Genomic DNA, 14795 nt, shown 5'->3' with positions numbered 1-14795 from the left:
AAAAAATAATGCATGTTCATGTAACTGCACGTTTTAGTCAAGAGAGGGCGCTAAATGACTTTCCCATCTTGGATCATGGTTGACGCAACCGTTCCAATGTAAACAGTCCTTTTTGCCAAATGCATGCAGTCATTTCAGAAATGGAGGACAATTTAGGTACCAATATTATTGACAAACAGATAATTTATTTCATAAACGTATATGTCAAGAAAAAAATAGTAATAAATTGCCATATAAATTATTTCATCCAGGTAAACAAATAAAGTAAACAAATAGATATTTTTCATGTCATATATTTTGCTGTTTATGGTGCAACCCTGTTACAAATACTGAAAAGCATTTCTAAAAGATTGCTAAATAAATCCTTAAAAATAAATAAAGAAATGTACATTTTATTTGAATAGACCTACTAATTTGTCATGTCATGTCATTTTCCAAACCGCTTATCCTATACAGGGTCGCGGGGAGTTGCTGGAGCCTATCCCAGCCGTCAATGGGCGAAGGCAGACTACACCCTGAACTGGTCGCCAGCCAGTCGCAGGGCACACATAGACACTGTCACTGAGCGGGAATCGATCCCACGCTGCCCGCACACAACTCAGGCGTGTGTACCACTACACTATCAGCGGACCCCTACTAATTTGATTTCCGTATTACTGATACAGATTTTGCTCAAGAGAACGTTTGTGTGCGGTGTTAGCTTCAGGTCAAACATCAACGTTAACGTGCCCCAATTCCGGAATGACCCCCCAATCTTTGGCTTCTTACAGAGGCCCGATGGCAAGTTTTTTTTTTTTTTTTTTTTTTTACATTTAATGAATATTGGATTTGCTAAGGTTTGACCTAACCTTGTCCTTTTGTTGTTTATGAGCACAAGAAAGAAAGAAAGAAAGAAAGAAAGAAAGAAAGAAAGAAAGAAAGAAAGAAAGAAAGAAAGAAAGAAAGAAAGAAAGAAAGAAAGAAAGAAAGAAAGAAAGAAAGAATGAAAGAAAGAAAGAAAGAAAGAAAGAAAGAAAGAAAGAAAGAAAGAAAGAAAAAATAAGAAAGAAATGACCCAAAGACAGCTGGGATAGGCTCCAGCACACCCGAGACCTTGTGAGGATAAGCAGATTGGATAATGGATGGATGAATAAATAAATGTGCAGACTTGGAACGTAAGTAATAACGGTACGTTTCAGCCAATCACAATGCCACTCTGTTAGTTTTCTGTCCAATCAGTGTGGATCTGAGCTGGTTGCTGCCCCAACATTTGCTAACAACTAGCTGGATGAGACGCTGGCTAGCTAGCCTGACACGTACCTAAAGCTCGTTTGTCTTTTGTATGTGTGTGTGCGTGTGTTTTTATGTGATCTTCCACATCTCAGCGATCGTCCAAACGAATACACTTAAGGTAAAGAGACGCGTTTTTATGTGCAGTAGATTCAATCTGAATGAACGTCGTGGAGAGGGTGAGAAGTGTGATATTGCTTGTTGATGTTGCCATCCTTTTAGCAGCAGAATCGAATCTATGAGCCGAAATGAAACTTTTCACTGAAGCGTCACAGGTGTTTGTAGTTAGACGAATGAATGAATCACGCATGAACTGACAATTGACAATTTCTATTAGGGTAGCAAAATACTGGGAATTTTCAAAGTTGGAAACTTTCCATTGATAACGGAAACTGGTGGGAATGAACTAGGAATTCACATAATTGAATGCTGCCTCTTAGTAGGTAATTTAAATAGAGTTGCCGAAAATATAATTTGGCTGAGTCGTGACTTATATTCTTTGCAGGTACAGTAGTACGTATATGAATGTCCCAAGTTACGAGTTTGTTTTAGTTTGTGCATTGTGTTGTGAGCTGTTTTACGAGCAACTATCGAATAGTCCGTCGCTCGAGTGGAATGGGGAGAAATTAAGGTACTGTTATGCCCACGCATGCGGGCAAGGAGAGCTGTTTTTCATGGATCTTTGCTTATGATAAAACAAAAGCTTTATATTTTGGCTTCCCGGTGAATTCCCATAAATTTCCATGGAAGGTTTTCTATTTGAAATACTTCCCAAATTATGCATTTTAAATACCAATGGACATTTCCACCAAAAAGGAAATTTTCTACAAAAGTAAAAACGTAGTTTTACTTCTGTACTGAAGGGCATTTCAGAGTCTCTATACTTTTTTACTTATAGTCAAGTAAACGAGTAGAATTAGTACTTTTACATCATAGCCCCTCTTTTTCACGTTTGTGAGTACAGTGTAAAAGAAAAAATTAATAAAATGACTAATGAGCACACGTCTAGCTAAACTAAGATATATATATATATATATATATACCTTTAAAAAAATGTTGTTTAAAAGAATTCGACCACAAGTGAGTCTAATCAGAAATGGCTAAAAGTCTTACTTTTTAACGGGTATGTATTCATTTATGTTAAGTAGTGTACCCACTAGCTATTAATGATTAATCACTTGACATGTAACTTGACTCAATCAGATGCAGTTCATGCTGCTGTTCAGCCGCCAGGGAAAGCTGCGTCTCCAGAAGTGGTATGTGCCTCTCTCCGACAAGGAGAGGAAGAAGATCTCCAGAGATCTGGTTCAGACCATCCTGGCCAGGAAGCCCAAAATGTGCAGCTTCTTGGAGTGGAGGGACCTGAAGATTGTCTACAAGAGGTGAGTCATAACATTAGGTATACTAGCGCAATCTAATAATAATTCCAAAAATAAACTGTCTCACAAAAATCCACTCCTCCAAGGATGATACACAGTTTTGGTAATACTCAAAACAAGTGATCTACATCAGCCGGTCACTATCAAAAGTCATTTGAGTGTTTATTAGGTTATATTTAATATCCATCTTAAGGTCAATGTTCTCATATGCTCAATGTCCTCACTGCAGCAAAATTAAGTGTAAGAAGCGTCAAGTAAAAAAAGTAAATTTAAAAAAATGGACTAGATCTGTCCATTTAATGATTAGATATTGATAAGCCCTGAATACTGTTTTTCATATTGTGCTACAGCTATTGCCAGGCACTGAGAATTCTGGCATTTTGCGCTCACCTTCTGTTAAGTTGGGCATGCCAGAAACACCCCCTCTGCTCAACAATCAAAGACTATGGTTAAAAAAAGAAAAAAATATTTTTAAAAAATGAATATTAATGTAAGAGCCTTGTGCTCGAGCCATTAAATTACAAAGGCACTCTTCATGTGTGCCCACGATAATAACACGTAAATATGAAATAAAGATGCCAGATTTAAATAATTTCTAAACATGAGAGAGGGTAGACCACAGTCCAGGGTTTTTCCTGGCTCAAATTAAGGCAGAGGTGGTACCATTCTATTATTGTTCGTTACTGTTTTATTTTATTCCTTAAAGTGGTAGTCAACCCAAACATATTTTTTTCCAGAATATGTTCTATACAGGCCCACTAGTTGAAACATGGCGTTCTGATTAATATTGCGTTTGTGGAATATAAATGAAGTAGCAAAATGCACTCAGTTTTAGCCATCTCAGGGTGCGGCCATTTTGTCACTTCTGTCGCCTGAAGATGACATCAAAGTTTCTCATGGCTCAAGTAATGACCAATCACTGCTCACCTGTTTTCTGAAGCTGGCCACCACCTGAGCTAGCTAAAAACGGGTGGATTTCACATTCCACAAACGCAATATCAATCAGAATGCCGTGTTTGGACTAGTGGGGCTGCATAGAACATATTCTGGAAAAAAATATGTTTGGGTTGACTTCCACTTTAAACACAAACACCTGTCTTGAAAAATACTCAATTAGTTTATGAGACATCTCTGAAAAGACAAAAACATGAGGTACACTTTCTTAACACCGTGTGAACACCCCCGTATTCGTAAATCACCTTTTTGGGTGTTTTGTTTTTGAGGGAAGAACCTATATGACTGTTATTCGCCCAAAAAAAAGGGTTTCACTGTTTTTGTGGCTCAGGCCAAATAAAAGTAATGCTTTGGTGCCATCTTTTTGCCAACGAGCTTGAAAGCAGTTGAGCAACTTCATGTAGTGTTTCATGTAGTTCAAAATAATCCAGCTAGTTTAACGCTGATGAGAAGATAACAGTTTTCATGATGTCAAAGTTTTTAGTGGTGACCACATCCAAATTCTAACTGACTTTATATTGTTCCCTGCGTGTGCGCGGTAGATATGCCAGCCTGTATTTCTGCTGTGCGGTGGAGGATCAGGACAACGAGTTGATCACCCTGGAGATCATCCATAGATATGTAGAGTTGTTGGACAAATATTTTGGCAGTGTGAGTTTCCTCCTACACCCAACGTTTAATACTGTATGAGCACTAACTTTAAACCAAACCAAACCTAACCTACTTTGATTCTGGTGTCCTCGTAGGTGTGTGAGCTGGATATCATCTTCAACTTTGAGAAGGCCTACTTCATCCTTGACGAGTTCCTGTTGGGCGGAGAGGCCCAGGAAACGTCCAAGAAGAATGTACTGAAAGCCATCGAGCAGGCAGACCTGCTGCAGGAGGTAATGTGTGCACAAAGCAACTGGTGCAGTGGACTTGAGGGCTAAATTGTTGGTTCCTTTGCGCCAAAGAACGGAAATTACAATGGCTACTGAAACAGGGATAAACACCTACTATAAAGCATGATTTATTTGCTGTTATCTTCTGGGGCTGCGCTGCTCTATCATGCGCTGGCTCCAATGAAATCTTAAAGAGGAAAATCAACACAAACATTTTTTTTCAAGAATATGTTCTATACCCCTTCACTAGTCTAAACATGGCATTGTGATTAATATTGCATTCGTGGAAGATGAGTTAAGTAGTAAAAAAATCCACCCCAGGTTACCTGTTTTCTGAAGCTGAGCCATGATTGGTCGTTATCTGGGCCCTGATCAACTGTGACGTCATTTTCAGTTAACAGAAGTGACAAAATGGCCACCCCCTGAGTTGGCAACAAACGGGTGGAGCCCCACTAGTCTAAACCTGGCATTCTGATTGATGTTGTGTTTGTGGAATATGAATTAAGCAGTAAAATCCACCTATGGAGGAGCAGAGATCATGTCATTGTAAAGAACATTTCTGGGTTGAATTCCCTTTAACTAGCATCTATGTAACACATTGAACATAAACGGTGCATCAACGCATGTAGAACAGATAACAAGTACCTGTGCTGAGTCATTCTTTGTCTGCAAAGAACAGCTAATAATAGTGTCAAACTGATGAGCTGGGAGGAGTTAAGACGGCTCAATAAACAATAGATCCGTCTGTATGTCTTCTATTTACATTTTATGTGCAATACCGGTACATTCTTTATTGAATTTGCGAAAAGACGATGCCCATGTGCTGTCTCTTCTCCATCTACAGGAAGCAGAGGCCCCACGGAGTGTTTTAGAAGAAATTGGGCTGACATAGACTTCACGTTGCCAGAACAAACGTCGGCACACCTTCGTTCTCTCCCGTTTACTGTGTCAGTGTTGTAATACTCGTATGTACGTACTGTATGTATGTAATCAACATGTCTGTGCTGTATTTCTCGGAACTGTGCTCCCCTGTTACATCCCGTTGCCAGGTGTGGTTCAATTATGTGTTTCTTCTGTAGCAGCTCCCATAGTCGTGTCGTCCTATGTGCAACATCTCCGAAAACCGATGTAGCAACAAGAACATAGCCTCAGTATCAATTACAGTGTTAATTCAATCAATCATCCCATCTGCTACATCTGAAAAAAATAGTTCTTGAAGTAATTCAGCTTTGAGCACATTCAGTTGTTGGTAATTCATTCTTGACATACGGAAGGTTCCGAACATGAACATTTGAATAATGTGCTTTTCTGAACTTGAGCTATTTTCAGAAAAGCAGAAGTGCAGTTGTCAATCTCATGTCATTAAAATGATACAAACCTGCACATAAACTAAAGCAGTTGAAAAGCAGACACTTAAATGGAAGTCTGTTCAAAATGTGTTGTTTCAATGTAGTTATGTTTGTACATCTCAATACATTTTTATTTTGTAAAGGGAGAAATGACTGTCCCTATTTAAGTGAAAAAAAGTATATTTTCTTTACATGATGTTTTGGTTTACATTTAAACGCTGACATATGACCAAAGAACTGTGCTTTACCTTCTTTATGGTGTCTATGGATGCCTAATGTGACAAAAAAAGGGATCTGTTATTGCAAGATCTATCCAGCAACATATTTTTCATTCAATCCAATGAACAACATGCTGTCAGTTGTCCACATACAGCAGGTAAAGCAATTGGGAATCTCATGTTCCGGAGTAGAAACAAAAAGTGCAACCACATGGCATTTATTTTAAAAAATCTGCATTTATTCAGAAAATCAAATTCATCTTTCATTTCTGCAAAAGAAACCACTTTTGTATTCACCACCCTATTAACATCTCTATTTGACAGTATTTAACAATAAATGTCTTCAAATCCCCCAAAATGTAGGCTCTTCTTTACAGTTCAACTTGGACATGTGATTTCCATTATTAATTGCAACTGATCACTTAGAAGTTCAATTGATCAAGAGCACTGACAAGGAGCATTAGTGAAGAACTTAACAGCACATTTGCACATACTGATGCAACAAAAATGATCTTATTTGGACTGTGACAGCAGCAGCTCATAGAATGGGTTTTTTTTGTATCTCTATGGCAATAAGAACCTTGCTGTTAGACTGGTCATCGTGTCTGATTACTTACAGCAATCCACAGGATTCACACTCTCTCTCTCTATTTCACTCTCTCTTTCTCTCTCTCTCAGGGGTGTCCAAACTCAATCCTCGAGGGCCGCTGTCCCGCTTGTTTTCTATGATCTCACCCTTCTACACCTGATTGAAATGATCAGGATCGTTATCATGCCCCTTCAGAGCGTGCTGATGAGCAGCTCATTTGAATTAGGTGTGTTGCAGCAGGAAGAGATGGAAAACATGCAGTATAGCGGCCCTTGAGGACCAGAGCTGGATATGCCTCAATTCTACACCTATTGATTCTGTTCATTGTCATTTACTCACGTTTATTTTGTTGTTGACTTTCAGTTTGACTCTGGGGTTGAGTTACTCGCGTGATGTGGTACACCGAGGGGGGGGGGGACAAAAAGAAAAAAAAAAAAACACCTGACAGACTTTAAAGTTAAAAACTATATATTCTTTAAAAAATAAAAAGCTGGTTGGTAAGGAACATAAAAGTAGTAATGCAACAGAAAAGTCAACTAGCCAGTTTCTCAATGTCTGAATTTCCACTTCTATTTTATGAATCAGCTTTGCTATTCGAAGTAATCTTTTCGACTGACACTTCACACATTGGGGGGAGAAAATGACAGCTGAGAAGTTGGCTAAAATCATCCATCAAGCCATTATGCCTGTTTTCTCAAGCCTTGGTCAAATCACAGAAGGGTTTGTTTACAAGTGGTGCCATCGGAGAACGTACGTGTGAAGTCACAGTGAATGTTCGGCCATGACGCCACTCCACCTGTAGCAATATTCTCATATAAATACAAAAAAATCTTATAACAGATGTTCAAATGTAAAAGCCACTAAGGACTACTTTGTGCGGGCTCATCAACTTGTGTTACAGAACTTTTCTCGGCATCAATGCTTGGATTTGCACTCAAGTCATCATTGTTCTGAAGGAGTTCTGCTTTTTCTCCACTTGGACTTTTTGCCAAATGGTTGTCCACAGTCTCTTCGTCAGACTCCCGCGATGACGTCATCGCTTCAGGTGAACAGCTCCTCTTCTTGTGCTTCTTCTTGCTTTTCTTTTTGCTCTTTTTCGAATGTTTGCGGTGACGATGTCTCGCGTTGTCCTCATCGGGAACCTTCCGGTTTTCCTCTTCATTCTCCGGGCTGTGGTGTTTGCTCTTTTTTCTGCTTGGTTTGTTTCTTTCTGTGTCTTTTACCCCATCTCCATTTTGGTCTTTCTCCTCACTTTTATTCCGACTTTTCAGATTTCTGTCACGATCTCGACTCCTTTTTCGGTCTCGACTTCTGCTCCTGGACCTTTCTCTGCTTCGGTACCTGTCCCTACCCCTGTCATAACGCGCCGACCCGAATGAGCGTCTGCTGTCGTCTCGTGGGTGCTGGGGTGTCCTCCGATCTCGACTCCTCTCACTGCGTCGGTCGTCTTCCCGTCTGCCGCAGGACCGCTCCGATCTCGGTGGGCTTCTGCTCCGGTGACTCCTCCACGATCTGTCTCCCCGTCTCTCAGAGTGTCTTTCCGAGTATCTCTCCGAGAATCTCTCCGAGTGACTCCCCTTGATGCTGTGGTGTGGCGAAATGTGAAGGTCTCTGTCGGCCTCCCAGAATTCATTACCAGGGTTTCGGAATACGTGCAGGAAATTGCAGTGTTTGCCTTTAGGGCACTTCTTTCTGTCAAACAGTCCTGAGGGATCACAAAACAATACACGTTTGTCAAACTCTAGGGTTGCAAGGAGGTGGAATTTTTTATTTGAACATTTTCATTTATGTTTCTGGTGAATTTCCATGGGCCAATAAGATGCGGGACATTTTATAACATTGAAAATTCCTGGAATTTCCAACCCTACCAACCTCACAATACAAGGCTTAAAATAACTTTCTTTGAGGAGCACTTTTGCTAATCAGTTTTGTACACTGAACCGTGCCTACACTGAGCAAATAATAAGCACACTGCATGATGTAATTATGATCGCGGGCATATACCGAACATACTTTTCATCTTGGTAATAAGACACAAATTTGCCAGTTGTTGAAATTAACAGAGACCTAGCCCTCGGCAGGGCTAATGTTATATTACTAGGGTACATTAATAATGAAGTGCAAAGATTTGCGCAACACACATTTTTCATTGTTTGGGGTCCTATACAATCGTCAGAAAGCAAGGTCTGTTTTACACCACGCTGTTCGCCTTGCGCTTCATTCTGAAATGCTCCCACAATTTTGCCATCTTGCCGCACCATCAAGCAATTAGCTTTGCTTCTGCCTTCCACTTCCTGCACTAATGTAACGTAACCACGTTGTGGTCACTCGCAGTGTTGCTTTTCAATGTGTCAATATGAGGCGCAAAATTCGAATTTTGACTCTTAAATTGTGATGTGAATCCGCTTATTTTGAGTCTTGCAATGACAATAGTTAGAAAAGCAAAATTGAACGTCTTCTCACCACAAATGGCATTCTTCCACCGTGTTACAGGACATATCTCACAGTGAAGCTGCTTGCCGGCATACCACCTTCCGTTAAATTTGACGAAGGCCTCTCTGCACTGCTCCTCACTAGTCAGAAGACAACATATGAAAACCTATGTTCAAAGTCCAGATCACTTGTTATGCAGGATTCTTTTCAAAGCCCTTGTGTGTTACTTGCGTGTCAAACTGGACGTAAACATTCCCTCGCAAGTGTGGCTCATAGTTGCAGCTGACCTAAAAACAAAGATCACAGAATTTTAGTCTCAACATCATGACGTAATAATAATCACTCGAATTTAATCACCCCTGGTTACCTTATATTTATCCCATATTACTAATGACTACTGCTACAAAGTTTCAGGGAATATCTTGCAGGTGTACCTCAGGGCTGAGTCCTCATCTCATCTACAGATGTATTTCAATAAATTTGATTACTGTAAAAGAATGTTGATTTACTGTTTATAAATAGTTCAATTCAATTAGTGAAATTCCTACAGATTCATTAAAATACATACAGCAGGAACACTTTTCATAAGGCAAATTCCAAACTAATTTCTATTAATTTGGATTGTTTCAATAATATTCCAATTTCTTGAGATAGTGAATTGCGAGGTTTTGTTAGCTGCAAGCCATAATTACCAAAATTATGAAAATGAAAGTACTGAAATTTCACTCTGTGTGGTGAATCTATATACAAGTTTGATCTACTGAAATAAATAGTTTTTCGGCAATATTCTAATTTACCGTATTGAGATGGAATAAAATACTGTATGTTTTCTCTTTAAAGATCTTTCAAGGATTCGACATCTATGTAGAGAGATTTCAAACTACAGTGCTTTTGCTGAGCTAAGGATTGATGGAAATTGATGAGGCTCTGTATCTCTACTATTATTTTCAAATCACTAAAAACACTACCCAATACATTTTGGGGGTTGTGACCAAATTTACCTTAAACTGGACAACCTTGCCAATGGTCTTAAACTCTGGTAGAACATCATGGTAGAATTCCGTAAAGGACTCGTGCAGCTCTTCCTCGCTGTGCTCCAGAGAAGCATCCCCGTCGTAGTCATCACGTCGAGACTGTTCCATGCCGTATGTTATGAACATAGCGCGGATCATTAGAGTGGGGCTGCTTGATGGGTAAACATGCTTTCGAGAACATCTGAAATCACGGGAAGTGAAAATGAAAAGAAAAACAAATACATTTGCATTAACACCGCAAAAATGCATTAAAAAAAAAGGATGGTACGTAAACACAAACAACCATCGTTGAGACCATAACATAACAAAAATAAAATAAAAAGGTAAGCCATTGTACCTGTCCCCAAATCGACAGGATCCAGTCTTGAGGAAGAAAGGGCAGTTGGCTACATCTCTCTCTGTGCCATAATTTTCAGATTTCTCTGTTACCGGAGCCTCAGGATTCATCCACTGCCCTCCATTAGCTAGCTGCAAAACAACCAACACATCGAATTCCAGGGGGAAATTTCCTCTGCTCAATACCAATGTTAACCATAAGTTTACAGGCAAAAATCATGTTCGTCTAGGCGTTGCATTTTGCACTGTCACAAAAATGATCAACACTATATACAAAACGCAATATAGCATAGCATATGTCATTTGGAGCAGGTCAGAACTACAATTACACAATAAAAGCAAAACTTTTTTTTTTCTTTAACTCATTCACTGCCAGACATTTTCAGACCCTCTTTTACCATAATGTATTTTTTTTTAATTGAAAAAAATATAAATAAGTGCATGGGATTGAACGTCTGTGCTGTGAGAAGACATATAAAAACGTTTTTGCCAGTGAATGAGTTACTAATTAAAATGCATCATACTCGCCAACGATACTGATTCTTAAATGTGTTAATGGGACAAAAGAGACGGCAGAAAACGGAATACTTGGTCAGTACCTGATGTTCTGCTTCATCCAACATTTTCTGAACAGCCTCCTACAAATGGTGTAAAGAGATGTCAGGTGAAAATGTGAATTAGGCGGAGCATATCTGTACCTTCTTGTTAAGACCGCGTTCACATGGGGTAAATAATCACAACAATTCTGAGAAACGTAGTTAACTTTAATACCTCACATCTTTTTAGAGAAAAGGTTCAAAGGCACTTAAAACACAAAGTTAAAAAAAGATACGTCCTCGTCATGACACTTGGGGGATGCGACAGTATCTTTGTTAAGGAGGAGGATGCTTGCTGTTTGTGCCACTTAGTCAAGGAAAGATTTATAAAGTTAAGCACAAAAAAGCAATAACACAATAATAAACTCAATATTCTCGCATTCATGCTACCCTGACAGTGACAGATGACAAAATTGAGCACTATTGTCATTGTCGACTCATTTCCATTGAAATTCATTATATTAACAGTGAATATTGTGGGAAATAAGTGCAATATTGATTATAATTTTAAGCTTGAATCTCATTTTTGACTGGATATCATCAATACTGAAGATTAAGCAGAAGTGGATATATTTGTCTCCGGTTTTATCCTCCCACGACTCCTTTCACCTCTCTGTCTCGCTTCTCCTGCTGCTTTTGCTCTTTTTCTTCGTCCTCTCTCCTTTGCTGAGCCTCCCATTCCTCCTTTATCTTCCGCTGTGGACACAGCAACAAAACGTAAACATCACAACATGCCAAACAACAGTTGGCATGGTTGACTTCTCAGCATTAGAAGACACAGCCGACTGATGGCCCTTGCATGAAGTTTCTTCATTCTTCATTGCTCTTGGAAGTCAAATAGGGTGAGGGAGTGCAGACAATTTTTGCCAAAAATGTCTATTCCCCCAGATAGTTGCGATTTGTATTTGAAAGTGAAAAAAAGGAGGGATTCTTTTCAGTCACAGATTGATGATGTTGGACATGGAATTGAGAACCCTCTACATGTTATCATGGTGAAGATAAATTGTATTACATACATTTGGTGTCATTTACTTTATTCTATATGATGAAAAATCACATTACCTCGTCATCCTCTCTCCGTTTCCTTGCAGCCTCCTCCTTCTCAGACCTCAGACGGAATTCTTCTTGAGCCAGTCGCTCTCGCTCTAGCCACTCTTCATGTAGCCGTTGCCTGGGTAAAAAAAATAAGACATGACTCAAACGCCATCTGACCCAAATCATTTTAGCAATTGTGGTGTGAAAGCTTTTTCTAGTGTGCGCAAGTGTTGATTTTTTTTTCGGACAGTTCAACCAAAGCTTTAAGCGATGCTCAGATCTGTATCCCACCTTTCCTCATCAGCAATACTGGCATCTTCATCATCCACTTCGTCCACTTCCTCAGAGGGCTCAACAACGGCTCCACTTTGTGTAGCTACAATAGATCACACGGTGTGGGTTTACTGTTTGGCATGATAAGATATTCCAAACAACACAAGTTGTTTTCATACCACATTCTCTCGTTCGGGCAATTGCTTGTCGTTTGCGCTTTCTTCTTTCTTTCCTGGAGGCAGCCTTGCGTTGCTTGTAACTAAATTAAATGCAGGAAAACCAAGTTAAAGCACAACGGTCGCATTTTCAGTGTCGTATTTCCACAGCAGAAGCTAGGGTTTAATTTCATTTACTATAAATGCCTTTAAGGGGAAATTAAATTTAATCTCTGCTGTATAAAGCGTTCTCCTGCTACTCACAGAGGAAAGTAGACTGCAAATAGTGAATATATGCCTATAACTGACATCCACCAATCGACTACAGATGCCACAAGATGCCCGTAAAGTAGGGCTGGACAATTAATTGAAATGAAACTTGATTTTGATTTTGGCTTGTGGAGATCTTTAAAACGTTATAATTGAAGAAAAATGATTAATGTTCATAATGGCGTGGTGCGTATACGAGTTCCCGACATTGTGAAAGTACTCTGAATGCACCCTGGTGCTTGCGTAGCAAGCGAGTAGCGTCGTATGTGATTCTGCCATCCTTGAGCGTGCTTTAAGCTTTTTAATGACCCCCTACTTGGAGTTTACTTTAAAACTAAACAAACAAAAAGAATTACACACATTGAATATTTAATTCACTGCCAGGCATTTTTAGACCCTCTTTTACCCTCTATTTGACAACATTCAAAAACAATATAACTAAATTCCTGGGATTGAATGGCTGGACCGTGAAAAGACAAATAAATACCGGTATGTCAATGGCAGTGAATGAGTTAAAATGCATACATACATGAAAACATCGCTAGCTCTCATAGTAAAGTGAATGTAATATCCCATTGACATGCTAAGACAAAATTAGCATTAACTTGAGTGATATTCCTTCAAATAATGTATATTCACACACAAAGCTGTGGAAACGCATACACATTACAATACAAAAAAGCACAATTTATTCCAAATCTGTGCAAAATAACTCGAGTTATATTAAGAGCTCAATCGCAAGTTTCTTATTTCATTGTGTGCATGGCACCACACAGCCCCTTAAGAGGTCAACACATGCAGGAACAGCCACTATTTGTTTTATTGTTTTTTTAAATTGCTATTATTTTCATATGTTCTTATTTTACTTTCTTACTAAATGATTTAGGACGAATACAGTATACTGGCACAACAGTTACTTGCAAAATGACATTTGTTGCACGATGAAATAACGAGACAACTGAAGTTTCTGTCAAAGGAAAATAAGATTTTGGAACGCCTACTGGTCTTGGTGTTGATCAATAGCGCCAACCAGCTTCATATTATTTAGCATAACATTAATACTATCATCATACAATAAACACCATCATCTCAGAACGGATATAATCTTCGATAGTCGCTTAACATTACGTTACAACTCAAACTATAGAAACACACTCACCTTAAAGGAGGAGCACAGTTCAATGGAGGAATAGACGCTGCCATCACAGCTAACGATAGCTAACGAGCTGGTTAGCTCACGTTTACGAGCCCGAATTCTTCAATATCAGTAAATATCAATTTATTGTACATAATGTTTCACAAAGTGACACATTATTTACGCACCTTCACGGAACCATTACTCGTTAAGTTAGCTAGTACCTACATGCGTACCGTATTTATTTAGGGCCTGACTGACGGAAGTACTTCCAGGGTGACAAAGAACTGCTTCCGATGTGAAGAAACGGTTCTCAGACAGACGACCTCGGTTGAAATTTTAAAATAATTCATTCTCATTTAATTGCATCATTTAATATTAATTGAGTTTTGAAAAAATACGTAGAATATTTCTTGATCATTTAGAGTAAATTAATTAAATGAACCAATTATGTATTTACAAAAATGAATCCAGACATTTTTAATTAACAATTTTAGGACAGACGTTAGTAATGCAACAAATATTCAGGAATCTTGATCATAATAACGCCAAGTGGCCCGAATAAAAGAATTGAACATGTTATTATAATATTATATTCGAGCCGGGTCTAGGCAGGGGCAAGAGGGGGCCTGGCCCCCTCAAATAAATGTTGTGCTTGCCCACAAAAAAAAAGTAAACCCCCCAAAATATATTATATTTCACTTTTTTTTTTAACTCTCATGTCTCTCTCCGCCGCTCCACTTCTTACTTCTTAAAGTTCAACAGTTGTAAAAAACTAAAGCAAGAAAGTCAAACATACAAGGTACAACAAGCTCCTCGCTCACGTTTCTCCAAGCCTGGTCTCTTTTTTTTCTGTCCCGGTAGTGGTAACTGGCCGCGTCATATAGCT

The 14795-nt window shown here is 39.0% G+C and overlaps 2 protein-coding genes across 2 annotated transcripts; one reads left to right on the top strand and one right to left on the bottom strand.

The window, feature by feature from the left end:
* The first annotated feature begins 1221 nt into the window (after nt 1-1221).
* LOC147150246 (AP-1 complex subunit sigma-2) lies at nt 1222-6408 on the top strand. The gene is made up of 5 exons (XM_086025861.1): nt 1222-1390; nt 2473-2651; nt 4145-4253; nt 4349-4486; nt 5328-6408. Exons 1-5 carry the CDS (start codon nt 1322-1324, stop codon nt 5373-5375), a joined length of 543 nt encoding a protein of 180 aa, XP_085881987.1. The 5' UTR covers nt 1222-1321; the 3' UTR covers nt 5376-6408.
* On the bottom strand, nt 6268-14196 carry zrsr2 (zinc finger (CCCH type), RNA-binding motif and serine/arginine rich 2). The gene is made up of 11 exons (XM_086025862.1): nt 13931-14196; nt 12526-12605; nt 12365-12449; nt 12101-12209; nt 11648-11734; nt 11042-11080; nt 10444-10574; nt 10074-10287; nt 9300-9359; nt 9103-9208; nt 6268-8344 (listed from the first exon to the last, which is right to left on the bottom strand). Exons 1-11 carry the CDS (start codon nt 13972-13974, stop codon nt 7500-7502), a joined length of 1800 nt encoding a protein of 599 aa, XP_085881988.1. The 5' UTR covers nt 13975-14196; the 3' UTR covers nt 6268-7499.
* Between the last annotated feature and the right edge of the window lie 599 nt (nt 14197-14795).

Source organism: Filicampus tigris, chromosome 3, assembly GCF_054856515.1.
Source record: "Filicampus tigris isolate MCC_2025a chromosome 3, RoL_Ftig_1.0, whole genome shotgun sequence".
NCBI classification, from domain to species: domain Eukaryota; kingdom Metazoa; phylum Chordata; class Actinopteri; order Syngnathiformes; family Syngnathidae; genus Filicampus; species Filicampus tigris.
This window is presented reverse-complemented; position numbering and strand designations above follow the sequence as displayed.

Bases quoted from the DNA above. Each gene is read 5' to 3' on its own strand.
- LOC147150246 (XM_086025861.1), top strand. From the start codon at position 1,322: ATGTGTGTGTGCGTGTGTTTTTATGTGATCTTCCACATCTCAGCGATC. The intron at 1,391-2,472 runs GTAAAGAGACGC...TGACTCAATCAG, and splicing joins TCCAAACGAATACACTTAAG to ATGCAGTTCATGCTGCTGTT. The intron at 4,487-5,327 runs GTAATGTGTGCA...CTCCATCTACAG, and splicing joins AGGCAGACCTGCTGCAGGAG to GAAGCAGAGGCCCCACGGAG.
- zrsr2 (XM_086025862.1), bottom strand. From the start codon at position 13,974: ATGGCAGCGTCTATTCCTCCATTGAACTGTGCTCCTCCTTTAAG. The intron at 12,210-12,364 runs GTGGGATACAGA...TTTTTTACCCAG, and splicing joins AGTATTGCTGATGAGGAAAG to GCAACGGCTACATGAAGAGT. The intron at 9,209-9,299 runs GTAACACACAAG...CTGACTAGTGAG, and splicing joins ACGTCCAGTTTGACACGCAA to GAGCAGTGCAGAGAGGCCTT.